The sequence below is a fragment of the Lycorma delicatula genome, chromosome 5 (genome assembly GCF_047948215.1).
Source record: "Lycorma delicatula isolate Av1 chromosome 5, ASM4794821v1, whole genome shotgun sequence".
Lineage (NCBI taxonomy): Eukaryota > Metazoa > Arthropoda > Insecta > Hemiptera > Fulgoridae > Lycorma > Lycorma delicatula.
This window is the reverse complement of record NC_134459.1, coordinates 153,834,095-153,858,571: the sequence shown is the minus strand read 5'-3', so window position 1 is coordinate 153,858,571 and position 24,477 is coordinate 153,834,095. Positions and strand designations below refer to the sequence as shown.

Genomic DNA, 24,477 nt, shown 5'->3' with positions numbered 1-24,477 from the left:
TGATGCTTTCTTTTTTTTTATTACCTTCCCCTTAAGGTCCGACCCATGATCCTGTATAACACTGCCTTAAGGGTGCCAGTTGCCTCTACTCCCTTGGAAAGCTATGCCAGACCGGTCAATGCCGTTCCTGACAGCACCACCCAGTGGTTGAGTCTGTCTTTTAATAAGCGCCTGCCTCTAATTCGGGGCCCCAGACCGAGTCTCGGTTTTTCTTTTCCCCACCTACGGATCCCAGGAATCCCCGTTCAATCATTGAAGGTGGGGCGCTGGAGGATCATATCCCTCCTGAACGGAGCTGTCCTCCCTGCCCTAACGCTAACACCACTCACTCCTCTTCAACTTCTTCCAGCGTCTTTTTTCAGATGATGTTACCTATTACATTACTAATTATTGACTAGTTAGTTCCGCCCACCATACCTCCACTACATTATCTGCGGTAACATCTCCCAACCGCGTTCGCAGCACCATCCTGTCTTCCTCCCACATTGGGCACTGCAAGACGTTCCCAATGGAAGATGTTCTTCGGTATTCCACCCTCCACAACACTGATAGTTTTCAGAGGACCGTCTCCTCATGCCGCATAGGTAGCTATTAAATCTACCATGCCCCGATAAAAATTGTGTTAGTTCAAACGTGAATTCCTCTTGCTCACGCCAAGGCCTGATATTTGGTACTCAACTTCTTCGTCCAGAGACCCACCTCTGATTCAGTCCATCTCCTCCCGGCCACTTTCTGGTCTCCTTTCTGGCCATGCTCTTTGTCATCCCTTCTCTTCTTCGCACCAGTTCTTCTGCCAAGAGCTCCATACGCCGATTGCCAGTTGGCGCTGTAGCCCCCCAAGTCTCTGACCGACCACTTTCGTGCTCAATGCCCTCCTCCACTCTGGCACGGCATATAAGGAAGAGGACAGCCACCGCCGCCAGCATCCTCCTCATTGATGAACTCGGCCAGCCAACCTTGCTAATGAGCCTTGAGGCAGCTGACACTATTCTACCTGCCTTGTCGACTGCCTCCTTGACATGATCTTGAAAAGCTCTCCGGCTGTCGAGCCAAACCCCCAGGTATTTGGCTCTACTGACCGGCTCGATAACGATTCCCCTTACCTGTAGCCTGATTAGGCAGAGACGCCTTCTCCCGGCCATCACTAGTAGCTTCTCATAATACTGCTGAAGACCAAGATAACTCAGTTTATTTTGACGAACACACAAAAGTGATAGGTCTAGTTTAGTATAATAATAGACTTGTTACTTTAGATTATATTATGCAGTCAGTCATACTCCTTTACAATAATCTTAGATAAAAAGTGAACTTATAAATTTTATTTGCATGAATAAGAGTTTTAGAACAATTTTATGTGACAAATTCTAGCTACCAGTGTGTTGTTAAACTAAAAATAAATAAAACTACTCTCCAAATCTGTTTTTATTTTCAGCCCCATTTTGGGTAAGTTTTATAATAAAATAACTAAAACCTGCATGGATATTAAGAACTTTTATAAAGTAAATCAAAATATTTTAAGTTGCAAGAATTTTTTAAATACTTGTTGTTATCTTAGATACCAGATAATAATGGTCAAAATAAGCATATATATGTTGTTCTACAAAAAATTTACTCAACAGTACAGAGTTTTTTGGTTTTTTCCAAAAATAAGGTTCAATGGAGTTCTTCCCTTCTTCAAATTACCGGTTCAATTATAAGAAAGGGAAAATAATGTAACAAGGAATTAACAATTATTATAAGGAATTAATAATGTAAAATGTATATATACTACATACTCCTTTGCATGAAAAAAACAAACAAAATTTATATAATAATGTCTCTTCTTTGTAAAGGGGCTTTAAACATATATAAAGTTCCAACACAAACGAATTTCATGATGTCAGGTGAAAACTTTTCTACATCTATTTCCAGTTAAAAAAATTGTTAAATCGGTACGTTAATATTTTTTGGTTGATGTAACTTCAGAACGTTAAGAAATGCAAAAAAATCCTTTTTTAATTTTTTTTGATTATATAGATATTCATTCTGTATTCGTACATCCCAGACACAGCTGTTAAAATTAATTACAATATCATTTTGTATATATTAATACAACATTTTCATAGGGTGATAAAGTAGAATAAGAAGAACTGAGAAAATGTTAACGTAATGATTAAAGAATGCTGTGAATTGAGTTTCAATATTTTTATTTTTTAACAGAAATAATTCATATTAAAGGAAAGAAAAGTTTAAAATTATCATAAATTACCACCACTTTAAATCCTTTCAAAAAACTAAAACAATTTACAGTAAATAAATAAATGTTTTATATTCTAAAATTTTGTTAATTGTTTCTACAAATAAAAAATATTTAACATTCCATAAAAAAAGTTAAAAAAGTTATTCCACTAAAAAGAAAAACATAACTTTTCCACTACGCGTTTAATACAATTTTTGAAATTTATTAATCTGTAAATTATAAATGTAATATTTCATTGTGACAGTACTTCGCTTTTACCTTACGGCATAGGTCTTACCAATTTATGCTTCGTTTTGATACTGCTGGGTTGTATGTTTTAATTTAATTTTGTATTGTTAATTTTTTTTGCAGGTAACGAAATTTATTTGTATTAAGTCTTCACGTTAATGCTAAAATTTGGCGCCGACTTCAAAAAATAACTATCCAAGATCTATTGAAGAAAAAAAAAAATATTTTTTTTCCTATTCAGTATTTCCTTTCTTTTTCAAATCGTTTCAATTTTTTTCACAAAATTTCTATTTTATTCTTTTTAGTTTTCTAACTTTTCGAAACAGAAATATGGACGGACGGACAGACCTAAAAAAAGATATTGTCCTTGAGAGAAAAATCATTATTTGAAACAATTAAAAAGTTCAAGCTCGTTCAAAGATTCGAGGGAAAGAATGCGTTGCATTAAGAGTCAAGAATCTGACAACGTACACGAGTATAAACTGTTTAAAATGCGCGATTGATTACGTGATATGTAAGTTATCAAAAGAATAGCAATCTTGGAATGTCGATATAATTTTATCCGTAAGCGACTTTCAAATGAGACTAAAGAACAAACATCACACCGTCTTTCATTGAGATTTATAAATAAATTCTTAATCAAACGCCTGAAGAACGTTCTCATCCGTTGATTGCTTAAGTCAAGGTGAAAAACTGCTAAATGAGAGAGCCGATCTGATGAAAGTTAAGATTCGTTTACAGAGAGAGCATCACGTATCAAACGATCGAATGCTTTTCGAAAATCAATAAATACTGCATAAATCAAACTTTTTCATCTAATATTCTTTTTAATGATGGTCCACACTCGGTAACCCTACTCGGACTATTTATTAAAAAAATGAAAAATAAAATTGAGAACCTTGCTTTTAGAATATTATTTTTTCTGAACTGAAATATGCTAACGCATTACAGATTATGAGAACATATAATGGCAGTTGATGATAAAATTATTATCATACATCTAGTAGACATAAAAAAATAGATTCAAATTTAATATGTTTTGCTAATTTTAACAGTTATTTGATAATACGATAATACGAGACATAAAAAAATCAGCATTTTTTTTTTTTTTAATTCTGAAAATCATAAAAACGTAGGAAATTTAATTACAAGATAAAAATATAGTGAAGGAGGAAGATACAATCCTACTTCACTATATTTTTAAAAATATAATGAAGGAGGATTGTATCTGTCGGCCTACGTTACTAAATTCGTTTGTTCAAATCCAGAGTCCGAGAACGGAAAAAAGCCATATTTGATAAAAAAGAAAATAATAAAAACGGTGTCAAGATAACAATACATTTATTGCAAGTGACATATTCTATAGGAAATTATGATAAAATCCAACAATTTTTCTTGACTTTTCAACAAAAAAAAAATGAATTTGTCAAAAACATATAAGTATTATAATTCTACTACTATATTTTCGTATGTCATATACAGTAGTAGGATATACAACCAAACTGAAGTTCATAAAATTAAAAATCTGACATTTAATGTTCTTTGTAGTGTTAAAAAAAATTGTTTCCTCTTATTTGTGTATGTTTTTTAAGTTAAATTTAATTTAGTATAATCTTACATAAGAAAGAGGTTGTTATATTAGACGTGTAAACTGTTTTTAATCGATTAAATGAAGATAAGGTTGCAAGTTAGTTTTAAATTTTTGTTTATTTTATATATTCTACTTGTATAATTTATATATTTCTATTTTATTCAATTTTTTTTATCGTTTCCTTTGTTTATCACCCCCCCTGAAACCGGAACTAAGGTTGTACACAGCTCCAGGGGGTGCCATCACCTCAAACTACCTCGGGAGGAACTAAGGTTCCCCTCCCCCCCCTAGGTAGCCGGAACTCGGTCTTTAATCATTCGCCATGCCTCTACTGAAGAGGACACCAGGGGCTTCCCCCACCGGGACTTCGGTCTTGATGCCAAGCCTCTAATGGGGAACCTCTGAGGGAACCCCCACCGGGAATACGGTCTTACTTTACCCCCATCATAAATTTCCAAGGAGTCCCCGTCCAATAATCGAAAGTGAGACACCTGAGCGTCCCACCATCCTGGGCGAGGCTGTCCTAACCCTAGGTCGTCTCCAAAAGCAAAGGCGGATATTTATTAATCACAATAAAATTTTAACATTTTTCTTACTTCATTCCGTTCAATTTGATGTGTCATTCCCCGAGATGTTCCAGTTATAACAGAATTAATTGGGTGTAAACGAATTAAAATTTTATTTTCTGTTATTTTAGATATACAATATTGAGATTCCTTGAAAGTTGTTTCGTTCATTGAAGCTTTAAATCATTAAATGAATCATTAATTACATATTGATATTTTACATCAAGATAATCTTCTTTTTTTTAATACTTTTTCTATAGTCACATCAACAATTAAAGTCATTAGCGACTTATCAGTGTAATGTAACTGTACAGGTAAATTTATATCTTGAACAAACTCCGGTATATTACTCCTGGTACGTGTGGTTAATTGAAACCCAGCCATCAAAGAACACCGGTATCCACGATCTAGTATTCAAATCAAAATAAAAGTAAACTACCTTTATTAGGATTTCAACCTGAGAACTTCGACTTCGAAATCAGCTGATTTACGACGATGAATTTACCACTAGACCAACCCGGTGGGTTGAGTTGACCTTCTATAGAAAAAAATTAAATTTTCTATTACAATTTTTTTGTTTTGTTGTTCTATTCAAACTGAAGATATAAATCCTCAGGAGAAAAGAATATATACAGCTACGGAACTATGATAATTGATTATAAAGAAATAAAGAAAAAAAAGAATGTGAATTATTTATATCACATTAGATCATTTTCTAGATATCTAGTGACCTTTATTAATTCAACGTCCATTGACAATTTCTTGTTGTAATATAGAGAAGATAAAAAAGTCTATGTTCAGCTCAATCGGCCAGAATAGAATGGGTTTTAAATCAGAACTTAGCATTAAATGATAGCTGATAAATATCATTAATAATGAGCTAATAATAATAAACTACAATTGGCTTGGCATCAATAATTTGTGAACCAGACAAAAACTGTATACTTCTCACAAAGGAAAGTTAATGATAATCATCAGCTTACTTTTACACTCGTTCAAAATATAAATGAACCTTAGAGTAAGAAATGAAAAAAGTAGCGGAAAAGAAATCATATGTATTGAATAAGAGAAACGAACTGGTCATGTATTGAAATGGAACTGTTTGTAAGGTAATATTATGGAGAAAAATAAGAAAAAGGATAACAGAAGACAATAAAACGGATAAAGGATTGACGAATATTACGATAAGAATTCAACAGATGTCAAAGGATCAGTAAAGAAATGTTAAGTACCAGCTGATACTTATCTTAGGGAAGGTTTAATACAATAAATTACACGTATAAAAAAATAAAATTAAAAAAAAAAAACACTTAAAAGGACTGATATAGGTAAAAGAGTTAAAATTTTCCAGAAACTTCTGTAAAACTTTTTCCAGAAATTTTATAGATAATTTAAATTTTTACAAAGTTTAATAACATTTTCTGAAATATTATCTTGAAAAAAAAAATTCCTCAGCATCAGAAAACCTTTGAATTCTGAGAAATAGAATTAAGTAAAATAAAATATTATTTCAATTTTAATTAAATAAAATAAAATATAATTTTTATATTGTTCAAAACTTACGATTCCAGAATCCGCAAAAAAGTTTCTTTACAAAATTTATTTTTGGTTTCTGAAATAATAAAAAAACAAGATAAATTTGAAATTAAATAAAATTATTAAATTAAAATAAAATTAATAAAAAAAAAAATAAGTAAATGAAAAAAATAAAAAAATAAATAAAAAGAAAAGTATTTTAGATAGGTGAGACATACATCAAGATTTTTTTAAAATTATTTACACATTAATTATTCAATTTTAAAGTAATGAATCAAAAATGAGTCTGCATAACTGATAAATAAAAACAATAAAATATAAAGAAAAACACTAAATTCACCATTAAAAAAAAAAAAAAAATGCTTTAATTAGTATTAATATTAATATTTTATTCGCAGATTATGTTTTTATTTCCAGGTTTATTTTTAATTTATTTACGTTATTTTAAGGTTTAAATATATGGTTACACACCTGCCTGCGGGGCTCTTTTTTTATCGAAAAATCTTACGAGTAATGACCGGAAAAATAAGTATGGTAAAGATTTGACTTTAAATTACCGATAGTGTATGAATGACATTTATGACTTGACTATTATAAGCAAACTTAATTTTTTAATTTTTAATTTAATTCATATGATTAATTGTCAATGTGCAGTAAATTCACAGAGTATATGTTGTACTCAAATCAAATGCTTAATAAATAAGTCGATAATGAATTGTCTAACTGGTATACAATCGAAAATAATAAAAATTAAATTTATTTTAATAGCTTATCACACCCTTAATCACACAGATTAGAACGGAAAGCAGAATACGAAAAACCCTCGTCATGAATACTAAGTAAGTAAAGTATTGATTTATTTTTTAAAGTTTTTATATATTATATATATATATATATATATATATATATATATATATAAACTATTATAGGCTGTAAACCTAAAATATGCTGCTATCACCAGAGCAAAAGCGTATGAAGAAATATTGTGGGGAAGTTGCTTAGAAAAAGGACGACAGCTTGTATGAAGGGGGGATATAATACAGTGGCAGTATAACTTAACTTGACTCGCCTTATCTATAATCACGTCTGGGTGAGCTTGATGACCCTCATCAACTCCATTCACAACTTGACACGACGCTATATAAAATTTAATTCAAGTCACGTATAAACAAGACAGTTTATATACTAACTGTCAAAACAATGTTTGTCTGTAAAAGTAAAACATTAACTGTAAAAATAAGTATAAAAAATAAATATAATTTAAAAATAAATGCCCTTGGATTCTTAAGTGTATACAGTTTCTTACACTAAAATTACATATTTATTATTTTTTTCTGTTCCAAAGGTTGAACTGCAGTGATGAACCTATTCATCATCGAATCTATTCAGAATAACAGTAAAGCACCTAGGTGGTATTCTTGTCTCTCTATTTCTTTTTCTCCCTTTTCTCTTATAATCTTGATCAGTTATTGGTTAGTATCCAATGTAAATTTTCAATCCTGTGCATCAAATAATATTTCCTAACTTGCTAACTGTACTAAAATCATAATATTATTACTTTTCAATTTTTCTGAGAACACTAAGAGCTGAAATCGTGTAAAATTAGTTACAAGTCAGCAAATAAGTATTCATTCACACAAAAAAGAACAAGTGCGAGGTGTTACTAAAACAGGAAGAAAGGATTTGTCAAGTAATTGACAAGGCAGGTTACAATAATGAACGGTGTGACTAGTATTGATAGCTTACTGTCATGACAGACATTCCTCGTAGGCATTATCTAATGCCTACGAGGAAGGAAGGTTCCCTCCCAGCAAAATCTAGTATTCAAGAAAAAATACAAAAGTAATATCCCAAACCAAGTTATAAAGGAAAACTCTTTTAGGTTTATGTCCATGAATCTTCTCCTGTAGATTAATTATATACTGATAATAATTTTTGTTAAAAAAATACTTTAAATTAGTTAGTGTAATACACAATCCGTAACCTACCAAAATATAATCATGAATTAACTGTCATCCGATCGATTTGACACCAGTGAAATTACAACTCGTGAAACTAAAATCTGGTAGAAAACGTAGCTCTTTAACGACTTCCCAGAAACTCTAGTAAGTTAACACGGGGTAAACTCATTCGAAATAATATTGCTAGCAATCTGAATGACTCAGATGGAGAAGGTAACACTGATGACTTAGATTTCCAATCACGATTTCCATCGTGGCAAACGGTTACGGCAATGTATACGCTGGGGACTACGAGGACTACTAGTGAAGTCGCAAGAACTTATCTTTATCGAACAGATATGAGGACTTTCCGTTGGAAAAACGAATGAAGAGACATATCTGAAGGAGGCGGTCAAACCATCTGCGATTGTCCTCTGTGGGATCATGGATCTGTTACGTCTCTACGAACTAAAAGAATCAGTAATGTCCAAAAACGACTACTATATATGAAATGTCAGTATTTAACATCTCCAAAAAAAAAAAAAAAAAATTTAGAGCTGGTCCGTGAGCACAACCTAATTAGCTTACGAAGTGTAACTAACGCCCGCCAACTCGTCACAAAAGAACCACTGTCTACTTTCTTCGTCAACCTTGAGCTTAATGAGAACAATACGGATATATTCAATGTACGAGATATCGCGAACTGTAGTATCACATTTGCGACACCCAGTAGAGCTCCGGATCTGGTTCAGTGTATACGATGTCAACAATATGGACAAATGCATGCGACCCTTCCGGTGTGTAAATTGTGCAGAGGGACAAAGATCTGCGGATTGTCCTAGGAAAGACCGAAATACTTCTACTGTTTGTGCACTTTATCATTCAATCCAGTGATCTAATTATAGAGGGCATAGTGTTTATAAGGAGGTCCTGGAGATGGAGAAAAGGCAGAAAGTGCTAAGCTCCAAGTGAAGTGCTAGTCCGCACGGGCCTAGAAAGAAACAGTCGACTTCATTTAATCTAAGAAACGCAAATTTCCTTTCTTTAGGCTAAGAGAGATCTGGGGATCCAAGCATCCATTCAAATAACAGTATTGGATTTTATGCCGCATTTGTGGGACGGAATGCCTGCGAGGATCCCGTGGACAGATTACAGAAATTGACTGCCACCAACATAGAGATTCTAGTACAAATACGGAACCTGATCGGCTTACTCAACAAGGTGGACTAAATCTGTTAATGGCCAGGTTTCTCAGGATAGCTAGCTACCTGGAACATTAGTGTGGTCTTTCTGCCTGCAAACAAGAATTAGAGACGTTTTTCGCTTGATCAAACGTCAATTGGAGTTGTTGATGTCAATTAGAGTCGTTAAGATATTGTCCTACTTTGGGAAACTCACTTCACTGATCAAAACTATCTTAATCTTGGGAGTTACTCTAGATATACGACTAACCATTTGGACGACAGTTTGCAGGAAGGCATTGCACTGTTTATTAGCAACACGATAAGACTTTATTACTAGTCGAATTTCAGCATTAATCATATCTAAGTGACCTCCATTGAAATTTTATACTGGCTCTTTTCTCTCAAGATATCGGTGTTCGATTGTCCTCCTAGATACATGATCTCAAGTGAATTATTCTCTGGCATTTTGTTACACTGGGCCGCCGTTTTATTATGGGCTAACGACTTAACTCGAAGTTGAGCTTTAAGATGTTGTATTATGAACATGCAGCTCGATGTTACCTGCAGATTAGAGCCGACATATTGACCATCGGATGTGAGTAAAGTACCAGAGTTATTGGACTTTTATGATTTCCTTTGCATCGTCAGATACATTTCTGTGAGGATTAGGAACAACTCAACATTGATCAATCGCCAATCCTAGTCACTATAAGCAAGGTGGCAATTAAGAAGTAACCCCAATCCTACAAGAGAAGAGGACAGAGAAGAAGTCTTACAGAGATGCATGAAGTTTAAAACGAGTGCTAAATGCTTCCAAGGAGGAGACATTTAAAAATTACCTCAGTAATCTTTCACCATCAAAATGGGATGACACTGTGGAAGGCCACGACAAAATTTCAACGGCCATTGTCAGTTCCATCCACTTAAGATGGGCTACATGGGCTACAAGTGACAGTGAGAACGCTAATCTACTTGCTAAACACATGCGGTCAGTCTTTCAAGCATGTAACATTCACAGCACCGATGAAGAGGGAATTGTGAACGTTTTAGAGTCCAATTCCGATGAAGACCTTCTCATCTATGGAAGGGCTAAAAGTGATTGACGAGGAGCAAAGCTCACAAAACGCGGTTAGCTTTGACTTGATGACCAAAAATACTCAATGTGCAATCATGTATGATCGTAATTTACATGGCTCAATTGTTTAATGATATCCTTCAAACGATAAGCTACTCGTCAAGAGTAGAAGGTGGCACGATAGTGTTGGCCCCTAAGCCGTGCAAATTAGTACATGAGGTGTTCCTGTATAGGCCAATATTCTATTATCTGTTACCTCCAAAGTATTTGAAAGGATATTCCTTCGGAAATTGTGGCCAGTTTTAGAGCAGGAACAAGGATTTTATTTTTACGTACTCTATTATAAGTTAAATATGTTAACGAATTATTTTAAATATGAATACTAATTAAGTAAATTTACCTTTACAATACATCACGCTACTTTCTGAAATTTATTTTAACTCTGTTTAATTTCTTGGTCTTAATTTTGATTGTTTTTCAGTTTTTAAACTGCATTGTGCTAATCAATTTCGTCAGGGAATTGTTTCTTTCTTCGAAGATTATTAGATCGTGATAATATTAGCAGTTATATTGTTATTATTTTTGTATTTAGTTTAGTTTATTTTTGTATTTAGTTTTATTTTTGTTTTTATTTTACTTCTCGGTTTATTATTTTACTAAGATTACTAAGTAGTGTTCTTGTTTCGTTAATTGTATTATTTTATCTTATCTTAATAATTCAACTTTCCAGCTGGCGATTTTTAAATTAAGCTGTAGAATCTATCTTTAGTAGACTATGTTAAAAGTACTTATTTTACAACGAAATATTGAAAATAAAACATTGTTATTATTGCATTAATGAAAAAAATTCTTCTTTTTGAGTTTTATGTAGTAAATTCAAGTATTAGTGAACAAATTTTTTTTTGCACTAATGAAGAATATTATTTTATTTATTATGTGTTTTTTGAAATATAAATATAAAGTAATTTTATAAATTTTAATATAAAATAGGCATTCAGATAATTTAAATATTCGACTTATATTTTATTCTACACATTTTATTTTAAATGCAATAATGCAGTAAATCAACCTTAACTTTGGAATATATTGTAATATAAAAAAAGAAAAATGTATTACGTGAAGAATTGCAAACATAATAAATTTTAAAAAGTTAATTATAAATACGTTACTTTGACAATTTTACTGACTTTCTTATTAAAAAAAAAAAGAAATATCGCATTCACAGAAATACGTCATTGAGATTAAAGAATGGTTGCCACTCGCAGTTGGGGATCTAATTAATGGTGGTTTCATAACAATTGCCGTCTCGAATAAGTAACAATGCCTTCAAATATCTTCAACTATATAACTATATATATATATATATATATATATATATATATATATATATATATATATATATAATACCTTTTGTCAATAGACTTTGAAAGAAATCTAATTTATCTTCCAAAGAAATACTAAATCCACAAAAGAAATTACCAAAGCAAATTCAGCCGAATAAATCTAAGCTAATATTGTATCTTTTCGTTTACAGTTAAGTTTTCAATTGTATAAATTACTGTCAAAATAAAAGAAATTATTCGTTAAACATTTCAGTAATTTAAGCGAAATAACACAGAAGAAGAAAATTCCGTAAAATATAATAGGTTAGTTTATTGCCCTTACTCGTTCCACTCGTAAAGATTAATGGTGAACTTAAACCCGCCTATAACTTTCCATTTGGGTCAATTAACGCCATAAAATTTGTGTCTATAACAAGCAATCAAAATCAAAGTTTTACATTTTAAAGTAATTACTATTTAATGATTTCATTCTCACGGTGATCTATTTTTTGGTTTAATTGCTTGAGAGTATTGAACATTATACCAATACTGATTATTATATTCATTAAATTGGTTTATACAGAGAATTTAATAATTATTATTCGAGATAATTAAAGGTACACTAACAATTTATCATTAAAAGTATTATTAAATTAAATGTAATTCAAACAAACAGTGTAAATTACTAAGAATAACTATGAACGCACTATAATATACAGAGAGTTCAGTGTAATGTTGGCCAAATGATTAAATCAGGACATCAATAATTAACAAAACAATTCATTTGAACAAATGCTCCTCGCTTCATTTACCCTCTCCCAGATTTTTTGTTTTTTAATAAGATTTGATATCTTAAGAACAGGGTGAAATATACTAATAAAATTCGGTGTATAGTTACCCAAAAACATCTACAAAATAAATTTGTTTGAAAATCTTACCTTTGAATGTTTCAAAATGGTCGTCATCAAAATTTTTTTAATTATTAATATCTAGCTTCCTAATTATGAAAATTGAAGCACAACTTTAAGATCATTCGTCACCCCCGGGGGGAGATGCGGTATATATGAACCCCCGCGCGAGTCTGGAGTGATGAGGTGAGATGATGAGGAGCTTCTGCGAGACTAGACCAATCTTTATAATTTTTTATTTTTTTTTTTGTCTTCAGTCATTTTAAAAATGACTGAAGACAAATTTTCATTCCGTATACCCCCTACATCCCCCCTACATCCCCCTACATTCAAAATTTTCATTTCCGTATACCCCCTACATCCCTAACAATTTGTTTTACATATTCCGAACTTAGCCTGCCTGCACAATTTTTTCCTTCTACATGACCCTCTAATATTAAAGCGACTATTCCAGGATGCCTTAAAATGTGGCCTATATGTATATTCTTTTAACTATATTTTTCCAAATGCTTCTTTCCTCATCGATTTGCCGCAAACCTCTTCTTCATCTGTCACTTCATCCACCCATCTGATTTTTAACATTCTTCTATAGCACCGCATTTCAAAAGCTTCTAATCATTTCTTCTCAGGTACTCCGATCGTCCAAGTTTCACTTCCATAGAAAGCGACGCTCCAAACATATGCTTTTAAAATCTTTTCCTGACGTTTAAATTATTTTTTGACGTAAACAAATTATATTTCTGACTGAAAGCTCGTTTCGCCTGTGCTATTCGGCATTTCAAATCACTCCTGCTTCGTCCATCTTTAGTTCTTTTTTTATATTCGTTTTATGTTCGGTTATGTTGTTTTTATGTTCACTTAATGCTGTTTTATGTTAAACTCAAAACAGGATAAAACGAATATAAAACATAAACCAACATAAAAAAAGCATAAAACGAACAAAAACGACCATGAAAAAAACATAAAACAATGATAAGGATTGGTGTAGCCAAGCACAAGGTCCTCATTTCAGCTCATCCAATTAGCCTCGCGCTTTTTTTTCTTTACCTGTTTAGCCTCTGGGAATCACCGTCAAGTATTACTTCATAGGACGATATGTATGAGTGTTAAGTGAAGTGTAGTCTTGTACAGCCTCAGGTCGACCACTTCTGAGATGTGTGGTTAATTGAAACCCAACCACCAAAGAACACCGGTATCCACGATCTAGTATTCAAATCCGTATAAAAGTACGGATTAGTTGTATAAAAGTACGGCCTTACTAGGATTTCAACGATAGAACTCTCAACTTCGAAATCAGCTGATTTATGAAGACGCGTTTACCACTAGACCAACCCAGTGGTTTTCGCATGGGGGTTCACACACACCCCAACTCACCGGATGGCATCAGATGACCTTGAACTTGTGCTTCAAATGTCATAATTTTATTACTCCTTCACTATTTGAATTAAAAATAATTCATTTTTTTGTTTTTATTATTAAGTAAAATCAGGCACAAAATTATCAAACCACAAAATTTTTATGATTACTTTAAAAATTTCATCCCTATTTACGTTGATCTAATCAAATTATGTGTCCTTTTATTAAAGATAGATGGCTTAACAATCTATTTAATAAAAATCATAATTCTGTGAAATTAATATTTACGAAGCTATTGATTAAATATTTTAAATGACAGGCATTTTGGTATTTTTAAAGTTAAAACTTTTCAAACTTACTTATTTTGTAGTTGTTTTTGGACAAACATGTACAAGTTTTATCGATGAAAATTATATAATGTAAATTTTGATTGAAAAACACAAAATCGAGGACAGATATAAAATTTGCTTCACGTTCTATCGACTCGCCTTACAAATAAGATATATCATTTGTATAGATGAACGTTTTCATTTATTTGGATATCCTGAATTTTTCCTGTACATCAAATAACTTACTTCGCAAAGATCTCAGTATATCTACAGTAGTAACTAGTTACAGTCGAGTAAATGTTGTAACAAAGAATGCTGTACGGTTTAAAGAGATACTGAGACAAATTTTAAAATGATATGAGAATATAATAAATTACTACTCGCATTTTGATTAGCTCTTTCGTATATATCTCGACGTTTTTTTCCGTCACTTATGTTTATCAGACTTTAAAATAATGAAGAAAACGATAGGACACACCTACCCTTCTCGTTTAAATATTTGCATTGTTTTCCCCACCCATAAGGTCCTCTGGCTTAGAGTGAGGTGACTCATACAAAAAGTATGTGATTTCTAGGTAGGTGCATTTGAGAAATTTCATTTTTACACAACTGCCCAAAAAGGATTGTAATGTATTTAGGGTGTATGTATGTATGTTTGTTCCACCGCAGTAGCTAAACGGCTGAACCGATTAGATGTATTACTACTCGTTAGAATCCTTACCGGAAGTGTCATGCTATATATATATATGTTTAAACAACTTTAAAAAAAAAATAATAAGATTATACTACACTACTAATAATATGTATATATAAAAATGTCACTCGCACGCTCCTTAATTTTTCTATATTAGTAATACTCCTATATTAAAAAGCAATGTTTACCGCATGTTTTTTTTTTGACAAACACTTAATACATTATTTTATTTAATACATTAATAAAGTTATTTCCGTAATAAATTATCTACTCCCTTATCTGAGCCACACGTTAGCTAATTCTTTATCGCAATTATTTAAAATTACTAAGTGGAATATATAGTGACTTTAGTAAGAGTGCAACAGTTTTATTCTTATTAACTCAGTATTTTTGTTTTTACTATTATAATGATACGTACTCATGAACATGAAGGAGAAATCTGCGCGGTTATTTCTTGATTTCATGTACTAGATTATTTTGCTTTTCTTTCTTTTTCTTTACTTTTATTTTTATGGTTCTTATGAAATTTATGATAAAATTGAGATCGATAATATCTTTAGCTTTAATCCGCAAAATTATTCTAATAATGTTATAAAATTCTTTAATATATTGCAAATGAACACACGTACCTTAAATATAAATCTTTGCCTATGTACTCCAAAATTGAAATATTAGGAATGATGCAATCATATTTAAGAGAAACTTTGTCACTGATCATGACAGATTTAATTATAATCTAAACGGATACTTCGTGTATGATGAACCTGGTATCTATAACAAATGTAACTGTATTTGTATAATTTTCAATGAAAAATAAAGGCTAAAAGAATTAATTTTGAAGTACTCGAAGAAAATTCAATAATTTTGAGTATTGAGAATCCACAAAGATTACTATCATTGCTGTTTGTGGATAACCATCTGCAGCAGTAGATACATTCCTTAACAGTGCGAACGAGTATTTACAGAGGTTTAGAGACATTGATAACAGTTGTCTCACGCGGGGATGTGAACATCCATTTAAACGGAAACATAAACGTAGTTTATGATTATTTCGGTATACTATTATCAAACAGTCATATAAGCTTCAAGTCATATAAAAATAAACCCACAATGGTGCAAGAAAATACCGAATCTTGTGTCATGAATATTAATTTTTCTTCTGAAAATATTATCGGATCAATTCTTAAAACTAAGAACGCTGACATCTTTGCACAGCCCTCCACCTGGGAATGGAAAATAAGGTAAACAACGGTACTAAAGAGTAGTTATTTAATGAAGTAGATTATGATATGTTAATGAAAAATTTTAAAGTAGAAAAGTGGGAGAATGTTATTGGGTCGTATACAAATGCTGATGATATGCTAAATTCTTTTTGGATAAATTGACAGATAGCATAAAAAATGTAACGCGTATAAAAACATATCCAAAAAAAATTACAATGAAATTGTAAAAGGAATCTCGCAGATATCATTTCTTCCGCTCAAAAAACAAAAATTTCTGTAATATAAATAAAACTCTTTTTATCAAAACAATACTGATATCAAAACAGGTAAGAAACTACATTTATAACGTATTTTTCTTCTTTTTTTTGCTTATTATATGAAACGCTTAAACATTGTTACTGTATATCTATTGTATATATATATATGTAACATGTATTTTATTTTAAATAAAATTCTAAATTAATAACAGATATTGATAATAGAAATGTAGTGTCTTACTTTTTTGATATCAGTATCGTTTTGTTAAACACAGTTTTATTTATATTAAGGAAATTTTTGTTTTTGAGCGGAAAAAATTATAACTGCAAGACTCTTACCGTACGGTTTACAATTTCATTGTAATTTTTTTTTTTACATCACTTCGTTCTGTTAGATTATTCTTTTATTTTTTTTAATGAATTACCGTTTGTTATCTTATGGATTTATTATTAAAATTTACTGCCTTAAACAAACAAACTGAATTTCACGGCCAATTTTTTTTTATTGATAGTCACATCATTCAATTCATATCACATTTTTCCTTTTTTAAAAAACTAGTATAATAACCTTTACAAATCGAAAACCCGTGATGTAATATTCCACTTATTACTTTTTAAGTGTAACCCTCGATTTTTATCGTTAAATTCCAATCGAAATTATTTCTGTTATTTTATTCACCAATCGAATTTATCTCTGTTTTATTTATTTCTTTTTTAATAAAACTAGTATAAACGCTTGTAAACTAATACTTTTATTTATTTTTTTTAAGACGTCATGGCTATTAAAAAAAATGTTTCATCTTCAGTACTTTAATTTATTTAACATCATTTACTATTAAAACAAGCTGTAATATTTTTTCTTTTAAATTGTATTATTTAAAATATATTATCAAGTTTTTGTACGCTACTATCAAACACTGCTATCTAGCGGCGTGATTCGTAAAGATACTTTTTTTGTTTAACCTCAGGGACTACCGTTAGGTATTGCTTCAGAGGATGAGATTAATGATATTATACCGTGTGTGAAATTTCCATGCCTGACCGCGATTCGAACCTGGGTCCTCTGGATGAAAGGCTGAGACGCTACCACTCGCGCCACGGAGGCCGGCTCGTAAAGGTACATTAAAAAAAATGAATAAAATGACATATTCGAATCCCCCGGTTCATCAAATGGAAAAAACGTTGTCTAACAAAAATTCGAGGTATTTTTGACAGTAGTCTTTATTACTAATCTAATTGAACTGAAATATAATGTTTTCACGCTTATTTTTTCCATTTTTATTTAACTGTTAGTTAGGTCATATTTAAAACTGTAAACGTAGTTCGTTGACTTCGTCGGCTCTTACCGACGAAGTTCTAACGAACTCCGTGATAACATACAAATTGACCTTTAAAAATAGGATAACTATCAGCTTAGTCACGTATATAAGAAATCGTGATAAATTAAAGAAAACTCTCTTCAAACAACCTTTTAATGACAATTTAAAATCAAATATAAAAAATAGAGAAATCTTTTATGCGAATTAATTAAGAAAAATATAAACATGACTATTATAAAAGTAAAATTTTACAGACTAAAGGAAACTGAAAAAAGACATGGGACTATGTAAACAAAATATTAAATATTTAAAAAACAAAAATTATTCCCGAAATAGACCCTGAAATTTTAAATGACCATTTTGTTCAAATAGGTAAGGAAAGGAATATGCGGAAAAGTTGTTAAATGCAAATATATCTGTTATGCATGACAATCAACAACTAGATGCGGATATGGCAACTCACGTTTATTTTTTTCTGTAATTACTCTTCTTATCAATAATTACTCTTCTCAAATATAATTCAGCTCCTGGTATTGATGATTTAAAAAACATACTCTTAAAAAATTTCTCCGTATATATAGCTAAGACTATTAAAGAATAGCTATTGAACATATTAACGAATTTATTCGAAAATACTCTAATTGCCGTAGGGTATTTTCGAATAAATTTAATGTCAATAGAATTAATAAGTAAATGTTTTGCCGTAGGGTATTTTCCAAATATATTTAATATCGCTAATATTATAACCACACTTCCAAGTCAAGAGATCGTTGTATTCCCACAATTACCGTCCAATAAAAGCTTGTTAAACGATCTATGTAGTTATAGAAAAAATGATGAAATCACGAGTGACAAAACATACAAGGCTCGGATAATAAATTATGCACATAATTCCCATACGTAGTATGGGAATGAAAAGAGATATTGGAATGAAATAAAACATCAATAAAAGAACAATACTTTAGCTACAAAATGCAGTATTTATTTTTCAATATAATCCTCGCCTACACTAATACACTTTTCCCAGTATGCGACAAATTTATGCATTCCGTCACTGAAAACGTCTGGCGGTCTTTCTCGGATACAAGGGACGCAGCTTCTTTCATCTCATCGTCGGTGGAGTAATGATTACCTTTGAGATTCTACTCATGATGAGGGAAGAAGTGGAAGTCGCACGGAGCCAAATCCGGCGAGTATGGTGGATGTGGAATAGGCTCTAGCTAGCTTCAGCTTGCGGACAGACATCAGGAAGTTTTCACGATACTCATCGTGCACAGATTCTACGGTAACCCAATCGCTCAATAATACGGGCTACTCGTTCTTTAGATATGCCTAACTGAATAGAGATGCGTTGCTGGGTGATTCACCGGTCATTTTGAACGAAATTGTCCACCTCCTTTCGATGTTTCTCGACAGTCACAGAAATTGCGTCCACTGCGAGGTGTGTCCTCAATTTTCGCTTTACCAGCTTCAAATTCGCGAAATTTCAACGCCCAGCTATTCAAATTACCCCTGTCAACTGTTTCACTACCGTAAACCGCCTTTAAACGATGAAAAATATCGTAGGATTCACATTTTCTGCTGTTAGAATTTCGATCACTGAGCACTGTTTTAACCGTTTTGACTTGTTGGCTGTACTCGACTCCCTTTTAACTGCTACTGAAAACAAACCGGTAAACGGATTTCAACGCATTGTGGCAGGTTCCTAGAGGGGGATTTTAGCTATCATGTCCTGCCACCCCAACTCGATAGTACCTTTTGTCTTCGTGTAGCACGTTAGTGTGCAAAATTTATTAGCAGAGCCTCGTACATTCAACATAATTCATGCAGATCAATATCGATTTCAATCAAATAAAAGCATCCAAGATGCGATAAATTACCTTATCGGGTGCGTATTAAATAACTTCAAGGATAATAAAAAAACTATAGCGGTGTTTTTAGATTAGACGAAAGCCTCTGAAACCGTCCCAGATTCAAAGTTGCTACAAAAATTAAATAGTTTGGGAATATATGGCTTATCCCATAAATTATTTACAAATTACCTAAAAAACAGATCGCAAATAACTTACTAAAACTAAAAAAAATTGTTTATAATATCTTTCGCTGATAACACTGCCTTAATTTTCACCTGGCTCCTACTGGAATGAGGTTATAATTTCAGCAAAGGAAAGTCTTAGGAATGTCATAGCTTGGTTTTACGAATATTTACTGACCTTAAATTTAAAAAAAAGGGTGTTTATGACCTTTTACACAAATCACGGTAGTCAGTCTCCTAACTTAAGTAATTTAACCATGCATTCAATAAAATGCCAAATTTTACTACAAACTAGAAAAAGTAAATCTAATAAAATATCTTGGTGTCTGGATAGACCCCTCACCTTAAATGGGACGCGTACATTAACAATATGTGCTAAATAATTAAACACTTAATCCTTAAAATTCACCAAATTAGTAAACTAAAAATAACAGTATCGCTAGACTTGTATATTTTGCTTATCAATATTACAATATGGAATGTGTTCAAGGGATGAGGCAAGAAACGTGAACTTTAATAAAGCGTATGTGCTTCAAAAACACTTAATAAAAGCACCCTTAAACAGGCCCAGACTTTACCCTACAGATGACCTATTCCGGGAATTTAACGTGTTAACAATGAGACAGCTCTACGTCAAAAACAATGTTTTTTATATTAACAAAAATACAAATATCTTTAATACCACTGATTCTGAGACATATAGTATCACCTTTATATAACCCGAAAATGACCTATCGGTCTGCAGCAGATATTTCATGTATATTTCTGTTAATCTAATAAATCTTATTCCTTCAATTTATGTGAAGCAGATGAAACAAAACACTAATTAAAAACATATATGAGTGGATAATGATAAATAATGTATACGAATCACGATTCTAAACATGTTTTTGCCATCCTGTCTAAAAGAACATAATTAGTTAATCTTCTACATTAACACAATTGTAATCTTGTACATTCTCATTTAGACCATTCCTGAGATGTGTGGTTAATTGAAACCCAACCACCAAAGAACACCGGTATCCACGATCTAGTATTCCAATCCGTGTAAAAATAACTGAATTTACTAAAACTTGAAGGCTGGAACTCTGGACTTCCAAATCAGCTGATTTGGGAGGACGCATTCACCATTAGACCAACCCGGTGGATTTTTTATATTGTTACTAAATATTTTTAACATAACAGATATAATATAGTCATTTTACACCAATTTATACAATATACTAAGCATAAAAGTGTACAACAATATAAATATTATTTACAACATTTTCGTATTCTTGTATTTCCTTGATTTTACTAAATCTAGAATGATGACTTTTAAAGCACGGGTCCGGGTATTCATTTATTATGTTAAATTTTTTATTCTTTCGTCGTTTTTCTAGGATAGTAAGTTTAAATTTATGTGATTACAATCTTTAACAGTTAATTTTTTTTGTTTATAAGAACTTTCATTTATTTATGTAGGAACTTTTAGTTACTGCTATTTATTTAGAAAAACAGTTTTAATTTTTATATGCCGTTTTTATAAATATTATATAAAGTGGCCATGCCTGCGTGCAGGTTTTCCTTTGCAGGTATTATGTTTGCTAATCACATATTTTAATTATTATTTTATGTCATATTTTGTTCAAGGGAAATAAAGTTTTATTCATTCGTTAAACAATTCTGAAACCTGTAACCTGAGGAACTTACGAGATTACGACGTGGAATCATAAGTCTACTTTTTATGTATTATCTAATTTTAAGATAGAGATTTCATTTAACAAACAGGATTAAATAAAAGAGTAAAAGTAAATAGCTTGTCCTTAAATCACGTAACGTGATAAATAATAGACGCCTTCAAAGTAATATAGGCTATATTGATGTGTGAATCCGATCACAGTGTTGAGCGTATTTCCAGAGAATTGGTTTTAAGCATTAAATAATTTAACAAGATTGAATTGAAGATAAGGAAACCCACATAGAAGTAGGCCTAACCTTTTAACCACTAAACAGGATATCGAAGGAACTAACACTGTCAGCAAGATTCACCGCAACAACCAGTAGTAGCGTATACCAAGAGGTTAACAGAATTTCCTAATGCCCTATACGTAGTGATTCAAGATTTCCTAACTTTATCCTTCTCCTTTCCTTTCCCTCCCATTTAGTAAACTTCTCTTTCTCTCTCAAAATATATATGCTTTTGTAACTGAAATAGAATCAAAATTGAACATATCTAAGCATTAAAACACTTCATATCTTTAATCAGATACCCAACATTAAACTTAACGAGAAAACCGACAAATTCATCGATAGAAAATTGATTTTCAAACCCTAACGAAATACTTACTTTAATAAATTTTTTTAAAAGTGAATTTTTTATTTTATCTATTGTATCTGTACGGCTCAAAAAATTTCATCTCTTGATTTATTTTTCTCTTTTCTATTCATAACAAAAAAATTATTTTTAAATCCAATGTTCTGGACAGCTAATCTTTAAGAAATGGATTTTGTTTAAATTAAGGTGTTTTTTTTTCTTTTAATATGAAAACTCTTAGATAAATAATATTTTGAAGTGAAATCAATTTTATTAAAAGTACGTATATTACATTAGTATGTTTGTATTTTTCTTTCCTCATTTTCACAAAGTCATTGAATTATGACTGCATCAATTGCTTAACACTGTTATTAGCCAACAACCCACTTTTATATTGTTACTTATAATTTATGTAGTTTTGGAGCATAAAAAAAAAAAACAAAAAAAACGGTTCGAATTGAACTAAAACGATGAAAACTAAAACAAAATGATTTTTTGGATACCAACCCTTTACCTTCATACCAGATCACATTTTGGATTATTGTGAAATTAGTTTGCATGTGGTGGTGCTCGCGAAAATCTAATTTACGCTTTCTAAGATATCACTCTTCATGTTACAACATGAAAACCTTGAAAACGTACCCAAAACCAAGTTATTTGCCTCTAACTCTGGTTTCTGAGAACAGATTTGTTTGAAAATCAATAGCAGTCTATTATGCGCAGTAGGTTTATATATTGCTACAAAGTTTTATTAAAATCTTATAAACAATTTCGTTAAAAATTGCGGTCAATATAACGTAAAAATCTCAAAATATACACAAAAATCTCATTTTTTGGCTGTAATTCCGGTTCTATTTCAGAAAAATAGGTTCAGATTCACGTTAGGTAGAGCGGACGAAAAAATCATTTTCATATTGGAGAATCAAGTTCAAGAGACTCCAAAACGTAAAGGTTTGGTACCACCCCATACAATCCTTTGAAATCTGACCTGGTGCAATTCCTACAAATTCTTTGGAAATTCGCTAAAAATTACATTTTTGTACACGTGAGAAATAGAGAGTACACGGAATGAGAGATGCAGAGTCGTTAATAAAAGCAATTATACAATCTGAATATTATATAATCGCTGAATAAAAAAATAATCTTTATAATTTCACCCGCATACAATTAGGATGTCAGCTGAATATCTTCTTTGTTTGTACCATAAACAATATGGATATTATCAGTGGTATCACTTTACTAATTATACTAATCGCTACTCTTCAACCCTTCTTAGGAATGCTGGTCAAAAATCCTGTATTCACGGTCTCCAAATGTTTGCAAATTAGCAAGCTCGCGTACCTTCAGTCGGCTATTACTTTAACAACATTGTGGATATTTGTGATGATTTCGATGGTCGTACCGACAGTTCATTACCTTAAATGGATGTAAAAACCCGTTTAAATTCATCAGCCAACTTTTATACAGTTTAAAAACGAAAAGGGAAGAATCCTTTAAAGGGAAATATAACGTTTTTTGTATGTCCGTCGGATTTAACCCTTTAAAACATAGTATTACAACAGCTCAAACTTAAATTTTATTCATTTTTCAGAAAATGTCAAAACTTGTTTGATTTACTAATATCAACAAGTAACTAAATGCACGCGGCTGAAGCTTTATAGCACGTCTTCTAAAGGATCATGTATGACAAATAAAATCAGTCATTTGGTACATTCGAACGACTCATAAATAAGAATTGTTTAATTTAATTTAAAATATATAATTACAGGTTTCATGTACGTATTACATAATATTTTTTTTTTTTTTTAATTAAACTCACAACATTAGAACTTATTTTTTTGAATTTACGAAAAACATTAACTAGCACTACTTATTTTTTAACTTTTACTATTAGTTGAACTTCATTATGATTTCTACATCATTAGCGTACTAATAACTTAATTATAGGTAAAATTATTTTAGTTTTTTCAATTTTTTTTTTTTTTAAATAGAAACAATTTTATTTATAATTTAAATCATATACAGCTGCTGATGATGTGTAAATTTCCACAAAGTGCTGTTATTGATAAATGTTACAGCAATTTAAATTCTTTTACATAAGCGCGCGCGCACACACACACACGTTTTGAGTCGTATTTAATTTAAATGTAAGGAAAAGAAGATATTCGATATAATTAATTTGTAATAGGACTTGATAATTTCTTTTAACAAGTGTAGATAATATCTTAACAAAATGTATTCGTTCCAGAAATTTGTTCTTCTTATTAGTTACGTAATACAATTCGTAAAAAAAAATTTCGTAAAATTTTTCCCGAAAGAATACCTATAGACAGAAACCATAGGTGGTATAATCACCGAAATTAATAATAGTTCTGGAAG

The 24,477-nt window shown here is 31.2% G+C and overlaps 1 protein-coding gene across 3 annotated transcripts in view; it reads right to left on the bottom strand.

Moving 5' to 3' along the window:
• LOC142325503 (1-phosphatidylinositol 4,5-bisphosphate phosphodiesterase epsilon-1-like) overlaps positions 1-24,477 on the bottom strand; it is a 1,691,101-nt gene that overhangs the window by 1,066,438 nt on the left and 600,186 nt on the right. The window contains exon 3 of one of the 3 annotated variants that reach the window (XM_075367349.1): positions 6,188-6,236. The exons of the other annotated variants lie outside the window; for them this stretch is intronic. Coding sequence (XP_075223464.1) covers positions 6,188-6,236 — 49 coding nt within the window. The remainder of the gene's footprint in view (positions 1-6,187; positions 6,237-24,477) is intronic. 3 annotated transcript variants of the gene reach the window in all.